The sequence below is a fragment of the Charadrius vociferus genome, unplaced genomic scaffold, assembly GCF_000708025.1.
Source record: "Charadrius vociferus isolate BGI_N301 unplaced genomic scaffold, ASM70802v2 scaffold308, whole genome shotgun sequence".
NCBI lineage: Eukaryota > Metazoa > Chordata > Aves > Charadriiformes > Charadriidae > Charadrius > Charadrius vociferus.
This window is the reverse complement of record NW_009649929.1, coordinates 567,454-577,012: the sequence shown is the minus strand read 5'-3', so window position 1 is coordinate 577,012 and position 9,559 is coordinate 567,454. Positions and strand designations below refer to the sequence as shown.

The 9,559-nt window shown below is 49.6% G+C and overlaps 1 protein-coding gene across 1 annotated transcript; it reads left to right on the top strand.

Annotated features, from left to right (window-relative positions):
• Positions 1–1,609: 1,609 nt before the first annotated feature.
• Positions 1,610–3,013, top strand: AKAP5 (A kinase (PRKA) anchor protein 5). The gene has a single exon (XM_009891209.1). The coding sequence runs from the start codon at positions 1,610–1,612 to the stop codon at positions 3,011–3,013; it is 1,404 nt and encodes a 467-aa protein (XP_009889511.1).
• Positions 3,014–9,559: the final 6,546 nt, after the last annotated feature.

Here is a 9,559-nt window from a genome sequence, read left to right as displayed (position 1 = left end):
GCTGCGGGCTGCGCTCGGGGCAGCGGCGGCCGCGGGATGCTCTCCCTCACACGCACCGCTGTCAGCTTAGCTCATTTCCCTCTTAAAAAATTAAAAGAAATTAACAAAAAATATAAAAAAAAATACGAATCTGCTCCGCGGGGGAGGACGCCCCGCCGGAGCCCCCGTTTTAAATCAGCTTACTACTTAAAAGCAGAGTACAAACCCTGTGTAAAGCATTGCCCGGAGTCACCGAGCCAGTCCCGGAGAAGTTGTTCTGTTTGCGGTAACACATTTCTTCATCTTTATATCCAAAAATGTTCTGATGATGTTTTGGGGCAGCGCTTTTTTTTTTTTTTTTTTTTTTTTTTTTAAGGGTGAGATGTATCTTGCAATATAATATATTTGATGAACACATGCAGTGTTAATTGAGGTTGCCATGGAAGGCATGCACGTAGTATAAATAAGCTTCCTTCTTGCCATGTGATTTTGCTTTTGTATTCCACAAGCCTCCTTTTTGTATTCTGTGTTTTTGCATATTGTCATATGGTGCATTAAAGATAAAAATATCTGCTGTCTCAGGGTGTAATTTCCCTAGCTGGAACTATGAGTGTGTATGGAGCAGTGGGGAAAAGATTTAGCTAACCGTAGGAGAAGAAAATACATGCGTGTGCATGCGTAATATATATTTGCCATTATATAGGCAATTAAAAAAAAAATCCATTTTTACCACACAAAATGGCAAAATAGTACTTTCTGTGGTGGAACATCACTGAGTTGACATCTTGGTGGCCTTATTTTGCCTTTGGACATATGATGCTAATTAGTGGAAAAAAGTGCTATGGTGCATCCAGAGGTAGAACTGCTTTTGCAGCCCTGCTCTGCCTCCCAAAATGAAATATTCTTTTTAAAAATATATACTTTTTAATACTTAAAAATGCTCTACAGGTCTTATCATTTGCTTGTTGTGTTACAGATAAAAGATGGAAGTGTCGGCCATGCTTCGCAGCAAAACTCACGAAACCTGCGAGGGGAACTGAAGCAGAAAGCAAAGCTGAGACAAAGCAGCGTCTGACCTTGTCACTGGGGGGCAGAAAACAGCCACTGGCTGCCGCTGGTTGTACTGGTGCTTCAATCAAGTTCCCTGAACAATGTGGAATTGCAGATAGCTCAGAAAGTGCAAGTTCTTTCCAGGTCCGTGGGGTGAATAAAAATTATTAACTCTTGCCTTGATTTGTCATCCTTTGGGGGAAAAAAAAAAAAGTGATGTCAGCCTGGCAATTCAATAGTCGTGCTGTTAGACTGAGCGCAACTTGAAGTGGGTTGTCCTGGAGGTGAGAGTGACTCTGGCCAGCAAAGCCAAGGAGAAGCCTGTTCAACTTCATGTCTACGCGGGATTCCTTGGAGAGGTGATGAAGTGAGTAATAAGACAAAGTGGGAGTTATAAAGCGGATGCAATAGCTTCAGCAGAACTACTCTTCACTGCCGCATCCGCTCGTTAAAAAGCATCTAACATTATTTGGAAAACAATTTGAGGAAAAAAATGCACTTTGAGCATCTCTGCAGTTCCTGTCTGATACGTTAATCAAGAAAATCAATAATATAACACAAACGAAGGAGACGAGTGAATATGGCGAAGGCAGCTAAGGAAATTCAAATGGAGAACCCAAGAGAGGCAGAGACTCACAGCGTGGGGGCGACGGGCTCCCCGTCAGAAGAACAGGCAGAAAAACCCTCCATGCTCTGTTTTAAGAAGCGGAAGAAGTCCTGTAAGAAGGGGCCAACTGGGAAGAATGCATGCGAAGGAGCCTTGGAAGAGAAAAGCCAATGTGTCAGCACCGACCAAGCGGAGGTGAAAGTTTCTAATCAATCACGATCCTCCAAAGGAGCCTGGGCAGCCATCAAAAACCTCACGAGACCTCGGAGAAGCCAAAAATCCTCCTTGCGGAAGAAGGTGCCCTCTGATTCCCAAGTGCAGCTGGAGACAGATGCTGAGGAGGGCTGCACGCGAGGCTTCCCAAAGAAACGGGCGAGCTCCGGGGTGAAGATGCCTTGTGTACGGTTCTCCAGAGGCAAGAAAAAACGCAGCTCCTCTGAAGCGGTGGAGGAGTCGGAGGGCAGTGTTCAAGCAAACGAAGTGGTGGGCATTTTGAATAAAGCTAGTGAAGAGCCAGAGGGTTTGGCTCCGATGGACAAGTCTGAATCCTTCAGCCCGACCTCCGCGGAGGAGGACCAGGATACGGCGAAGGAAAGCGCCGACTCTGTTGGGAAGACTGAGCACTTGACAGAGCCCACACCTGATGCAGATGAACATACGGAGTGTACCGCTCAGTTGGAGATAACCGATTCAGAGACGGTTAATGAAACAGCCCAGGAAAAACTGCAGGAGGGGAGTCTGCCCCAAACCACAGTCTGTGCAGAAGGTGGGGACGTTGCTCCTGAAGCACCTGTTTCCAAGGATGAAGCCGGCAGCGCCCCTGAACCCACCGAGCTGCAGGAAACCCCTAATACCTGTAAAGAGCTGCCTGAAGGGGATGAATCAGAAAAGAGCATAAATCTTCCTGAGGAGTGCAAAGCCGAAGAGACTGTAATGGATTCCAGTCAGTCGGCATCTAAAGATGGTGCACTGAGCTTGCAGGGCTGCTCCAGCCATCAGGTGACATTAGAAGGAAACGCGGGCGCCGGCATCGGCATCGGCATTGTCATCACCATCACCGAAGCTGAGGACTCTGACCACACCGACTCTGACCAGGCCTATGAGCCGTCCCCGGTTTTGCACCGAAATAAGCAAAAAGGGAATAAAAAATCAAGCGGGAGCTTTGATTATGGTAAAAAAGAGGGCCCCGAGGCTGGCGGCTGTCCCCAGGCGGAGGAGAAGGGTCCAGGTGACCAAGGGCACAGAACTGGGGAGCAGTACGAGTTGCTCCTCATAGAAACCGCGTCTTCCCTCGTGAAGGCCGCCATTCAGTCATCCATAGAGCAGCTGGTCAATGAAATGGCTCTGGAACAGAATAAACACAACAATTTTCTGTGATGGCAGCGATGCCCCCAAAATAAAGAGTACAGGGAGTGATTTAAAGCTCCATTTGGCCTTCGGGGGTGGGGGAAGCTCGAAGGTCTCCTGAGGAGACCTGAGGTGTAGTTAATTCTGCATGCCCGTTCAGTTGTGTGTCTTTGTGAAATGGATCCTGGGACGTGGGGCAGACCCTGCTACGTACAGCGTGTCGTCTGGGGCTGGGGCTTCAGGCAGTGCCATCAACTGCAGTTGAACGAAGGTGTTGCAGCGACTGTATTTTCATTTATTGGCATCTTTATGTCAAGGCCATGTTTCTGCTGTCATCCGTGGTGGGTTTCCCCGCTGTTCATGCTGTAGCTCTGTATGTACTGTGCATTTCGTGGAAGGTCCTGAGAGGCGGGGAGCGCCCGACCTGCTGCTGGGCTGCATTCGGGACACGTTGGACACGGCTGGAGGTTTGCCCTGGGGTTCGGCGGAGACAAGGGAGGGTGAAGTGACTGCAATGTTAACACGAAGATGTCAATGCCAGACAGGCTCAGGCCGGTGTTTGGTATTGCAAACAGGTACTCACTACGTACGGATGCCCGAGACCGTGGTCACCCCTGCTGTCACGTCGCACGAAGCCGGATGGTTGCAGCGAGCGGCGTTTTTCATTCGGCCTCTTCCCCCGTCACGAGCAGCCTGTGCATTTCCAGACGCGTTAAAGCACGGCATCAGCCGCCCGCCCTGCTGACCCCAGGCTGCGCGAACGCCAAGGAAAAGACATCGCTTCATTTTCTGGGGGGCCCTTTCTCGCACCGTTAAGCTCAACAGGCAAAATTCCCAGCAGCGTGAGCGGCGCGGGCTGGGTGGGAGCGTGCCCACTGCGGGGAGCCCCTCTCCTTCCTTCACCTTGCATCGCCCCCGCCACGATGTTGTGGGGAAGCTGTCCTCGGATGTAGCGTATTTTTTTGCTATATGGCATGTGATATAAATAGCAGTGAGCTGCATGCGTGTTCGCAGTCGCCTATTGCCTCGGCGGTGATATAGTTTGGGGAGCCGCGACGTGCTGCCGGCGCTGGAATTGCTTTGAGGAGGGAGGAGGTTTGGTCCGAGCGCTGCCGGCGTCCCTGCGTGCTGGCGGCAGCCTGTCCCGCACCTCTCCCCCCTCGCTGCAAAGCCTGCCTGGCTTCAGCCAGCCCGCGCATCCCCTGGGAAATGCGCATTACGCCTGGCTCGCTGCTGCCGGGCTCCGGCTGGCTCTGGCACGCCACGTAGCATGCTCTGAAACATGCAGGGAAATGCCGGAGTGATCTTACCAAAGTCCTCAGGGAAAAAGAAAAAAAATCTAGCCATGAGGGCCAGGGGACATGGCCGTAAAATGCCCGGACAGGCCAATCGCTGTCAAAACCCACAAATTGCCCTGCTCCGAGGGGGTTCGCACCAGTGTAACGTGCGTGTTGCGAGCATCACCTCTAACTACCGGCTCTCCAAGAGAAAGGGGCCTTTTAATAATTTGGGATCGCATCTGCGCGGCTGGGATTTACGTACAGCTGTGGGCAAGGCAGCCTGTTCTGCTGAGAAAATTCTCTTGCGTATTTCTCAGCCGGTACAGAAATAGCAGCCTCGCTTGGCAATTGCTCACTGACCAGAGGCGGTGCGCTGAGATTTCCCTTCCCACCTAGGATCTGGATTCCTGTTAAAATACAAGGGCTGTAAACTTTCCTAGTACCTGGTGCGCAACCACATTTTAAACTTTGATAAAGCATCTCCATTGTTATGAGAGGACGGTGAACAGTGAGTGCCACAGCTTGTTTCTGTGCGAGTAAAACTTAGGAAAAATCAGAGGATGTTAAAGAAAAAAGTGTCTTCTTTTTCTGTGAATTTATTTAATAAGTTATCAGATATCGATAATTCCGTGTGTACAATTTTAATGGCTTTACTGGTCCTTCCAGGTATTTTGCCATAGTTTTGAAAGGGACTTTTTAAGGACATTTATATGTACCTTTGGAGCTGCTGCAGCGCCCTGAGAAGAGCCATACTGATGCTGGAGGTTGCTCGTGTGATTACACTGGGCGCCGCAGCAGGTCGGTGCCGAGCAAAGGGCCGCAGCATCTCTGTGGGGCCCCACTGGTGTCGACTGCGGAGGAGGATGTCCGGGCTCTAGTAAAGAAACACAAAATGACCCCGCGGGGCCATGCTGTCATCTCCTGTCAGCCAGCTAAGCAGTTTTTGGAGGATTTGATGTATTTCAGTATTGCTTTTTAGGCGAAACACGTCTTCAAAAGAGGAGGAGAATGGCAGAGATGCTTTGGTCCAGCCTGGCCCCTGTGACTGTTGCTCCACATCCAGGGTTGTGTTTGCATCCTTTCTGTAGCTGGTTTTTCCCTCGGTTATAGCTGTACACATAACTGATGATTATTTCATTAAAGTTGAATGTACCTGTTGTTTTCTTGCCCTGTGCTTGAGTGGGCAGCTACGGAGAGGTTTTACCCGTGAAAGGATAAACTCACAGTGGTGCTCTGTTGTGTCCAGCTTTTCCAGGCAGCTGTAGAACCAGCAGAAAGAAATCTTAAAATTGGTAGCGGACTTGAAATCTTTGGAGGCTTGCTCCTCCTGTGCTCTTTTTAGAAGGTTTCCTTTCGGTTGCTGGCCAGCCATTTCCATTTGCAGAGTTCTGGCTGCCCAGGGACTCCTATAAGCTATTTGTGAAAGATCATAAATCTCCCATGGCTAACAAAAGCCGTCCTGCTGCCTGACAGTTAAATTCCCCTTTGGATGCCCCATACCCCGTACCGCCAGAGGAAATTGTTGGAGGCTCTGCAGACTGTCGGGGGTCAGACCCCGCTGTGCGTGGAGTGGCACGGCTCTTGCCCATCCCAGGAGGGTGCTTTGGTTTTCTCTTTGGTTTTCACGCTTTCCGCTCCCAGGGCTCCGGGTCACTATTTCCATGCGTGGTTTGGTGCTGACGGGGTCCACAGCGGGGCCGGCACCTCGGGAGGGGGACTGCAAGTTTGGTGTTTCAGCAGTTTTTGTTACGGCTGAAATGGGCCCCACACCCTCATTATTTCTTTTTTTTTTTTTTTTTTTTTGCATACCAGCTTTCAAGCAATTTCTTGAGATACTTTATAACATAAAGGAAAGAGAGAAAAGCGTTATACATTTTTAATAGTATTAATACTACTTACTCTTTCAGGTTTACAGAACTCACAACAGCTGCTAATGACTTAATTAAGACTCTCCTTTACTATGACTAGAGAGTTGAACATTAATAAACATCTATTCTTTTGCAGAAGGAATGATAAATTTACTATTGCGAAGGAGTACTGGGCCCAGAAAGCTGTGAGGACGTGACTGCCCGGCTGTGCCAGGGCACCAAAGGGTGGCCTGGCTTGAGGACCGCTTTCCTCACCGACAGCCGAAATAAACTGGAATAATACATAACCTTGGTTTCATACAGCCCCATTCAGATTGCTTTTGGGCCATCTGGCTCCTTAGCCAGGAGTGCGTTGCGTGCTGTCCCTCTGAATTATGGAAGTGGTTGCTTTGCAGCAGCGTCTTAATGAATTATTTGCTTCTCCTGCTCACCCCACAGCCTGTGCTGCTGCTTTTCTCCCAGATGTTTCCAGTGCTTCCCTTGACAGGGACAATTCAGCTTTATTTTCAACAAGTCCCCTATCCCTGCTTTGCCATGTCACTCTGAATATTTTCATTTCCCTCAGCTTTTTTATATTAACAGCAAAGAAAAGAGTGTTTAAATAGTATAACTCGTGCCCAGGAAGGCTTCCAGGGGGATAAAAAGCTTTTCTGTTATGTCAACGCTGAGCCCAGCAGAAAACAAGTGTTTCCACTGAAAAGTTCCTTGTGGAAATTGCTGGTTGACAATGATGGCATGAACAAATACTGCATTTTCTTTCCCGCCCTGGGACACCAGAAGTGCATTAGAAATGCAGAGGCTGCTTAGGGCCAGGTCTCCAGCTGCTGGAGGTCACTGCAGCTCCATACGCTTCAAAGGACCGAATCTACAGCAGCCAGGAATCTAGTGTTTGAATTTAAGATGCTGACCCTGCATAAATGATGGACATTTTCATATGTGTGCTTATGTATAAAAATGAAAAAAGGAAAAAAAAAAAAAAAAGAGTTGTTTTCACAAGTGCATGTAAAAAATTGAGTAAACTCACAAAAATATATGTGAATCCTGGTCAGTGCTTGGGATGGATAGACGGATGGGAGACAGACCCTGCTGATGGACCCACGTGTTAGGGGCAGTGAAGCCCTAATATTGTCTGTCTTATAGATACAGGGTTTCAACATGAGTAACTCAAAACCATGGCACGCTCCAAGAGAAGAGAATGATTAAAATAATTTGCTTTAATATTATTTTACATCAGCAGTTTTATTTCCCAGAGAAATGGTTCTTGTTAGCTCTTGTTGGGTGGTATTAAAATAATGAAATACTTTCATTTGCTACCAGATAAAATCTTTACATTAAATGTGATTTTTTTTAAACTAATCAGAGGATGTTTTTTCTTATACAGTTATTTAAGCAACAATATAGGTTAACATTTTTTAGGAAGCACAACTTTCCCATGTCTTACTTTTTGCAGAGAATTTTGAAGGGTGCAGTTCTGTGCTAAATAATGGGATTTTCCTGCAATGGGGTGAAAGTACATTTAGCTGGAAAGCCAATTTCAGCTAAAATACCCAAACCCAGTATTTTAAAATAGGTTTTGTTACATAAAAACTGACAAAGATGCTGGATACAAAAAGGAAGGGAGACGTTAAGAAAACACATTTTGCAATTCAAATTGCTGAGATGAAAGTATCATCTGCAGCGAGAGCTGACTGGCAGTCACCCCATCAGTCCGTAAGTGAGACTTAGCAGAGAACATCCTTTCAAACCTCTTTGTTCTGGAAGAGGAGACACTCCTCCCCCGCCAGAGTGGGTGCCCCAGCGGGGTCCCTTCTGCAGGTACCGGTGTCCTTTCAGGTGGTGCCTTTCCAGCGCCAAGTCCTGTATTGGGTTTGCTTGTCAAGGTTTTGGTAGCAGGGGGTGCTACGGGGGTGGTTCTGTGAGAAGCTGCCAGAAGCTTCCCCCATGTCCAATAGAGCCAATGCCAGCTGGCTCCAAGGTGGACCTGCTGCTGGCCAAGGCTGAGCCCATCAACAATGGTGGCAGCACCTTTGGGATAATGTATTTAAGAATGGGAATAACAGCAACCAGGAGAGAGGAGTGAGGAAAACAGCTCTGCAGACACCGAGATCTGTGAAGAAGGAGGGGGAGGAGGTGCTCCAGGCACCGGAGCGGAGATTCCACTGCAGCCCATGGTGAAGACCATGGTGAGGCAGAACTGAGCCTCTGCAGCCTATGGAGGTTCACAGTGGAGCAGATATCCACCTGCAGCCTGTGGAGGACCCCACGCTGGAGCAGGTGGACGCCTGAAGGAGGCTATGACCCTGTGGGAAGCCTGTGCTGGAGCAGGCTCCTGGCAGGACCTGTGGCCCTGTGGGGGATCCACGCTGGAGCAGTTCATGAAGAACTGCAGCCTATGGGAAGGACTCACTTTGGAGAAGTTTGTGGAGGAGTGTCTCCTGTGGGAGGGACCCAGCGCTGGAGCAGGGGAAGAGTGTGAGGAGTCCTCCCCCTGAGGAGGAAGGAGCGGCAGAGACAACATGTGATGAACTGACCGCAACCCCCATTCCCCGTCCCCCTGTGCTGCTGAGGGAGGAGGTAGAGAAAATTGGGAGTGATGTTGAGCCCGGGAAGAAGGGAGTGGTGGAGGGAAGGCATTTTAAGATTTGGGTTTTATTTCTCATTACCCTACTCCGACTTCTAATTGGCAATAAATTAAATTAAGTTCCCCACATCGAGTCTCTTTTGCCCACGGTGGTAATTGCTGAGTGATCTCTCCCCGTCCTTATCTCAACCCACGAGCCTCCTGTTGTACTTTCTCTCCCCTGCCCAGCTGAGGAGGCGAGTGACAAGCTTTGGTGGGCACCTGGCATCCAGTCAGGGTCAACCCACCACGGACACACCGAGCATCGCTTTGCCATCGCCCCAGAGAGCAAATTTTAATCTTGAGAGGGATGTCACCTCTGCGATCTAACAACAGCCATTCGTGTCACGTTTGCTCTCAGCGTTTGCCATTTTAATGAAGACACGAGGCTGAGGGTGCCGATGCGTCAAGGCTCAGTGCCGTGACAGCTCCGTGTGATGTGAGACTGGTGAGATGGCAGCTGGGTGGGAAGCACAAGTACTCCGACTCCTACAGTGCTTCGGAGCATCCCCACCGGGGAGGAGGAGCCATGCATCCCCTTGCTCCCGCCAGCAGCCTCCACCACTTGCCTTCTGCCTGCCAAAAGCTCCCCCAGACTGCCGCTGCACCGAGGCGCCGGGCGTTGTCGTGTCAGCGCGGGCGGACGCTGCGCCGCGCTTCGTCGCAGCCCAGACAGCCTGCAACTGAATTTGCATTCAGTTTGCTTGCCGGAGCAAGGCAGGGAAGGCCGAAGCGCCGAGAGCCTATCGCCCTGAAGTTTGTAGAGCAGCCGGGAGCCTGCGGGCACGATGCAGCGGGCTGGGGGACC

Excerpts from the sequence above, each read along its gene's own strand:
- AKAP5 (XM_009891209.1), top strand. The coding sequence starts at position 1,610 with ATGGCGAAGGCAGCTAAGGAAATTCAAATGGAGAACCCAAGAGAGGCA.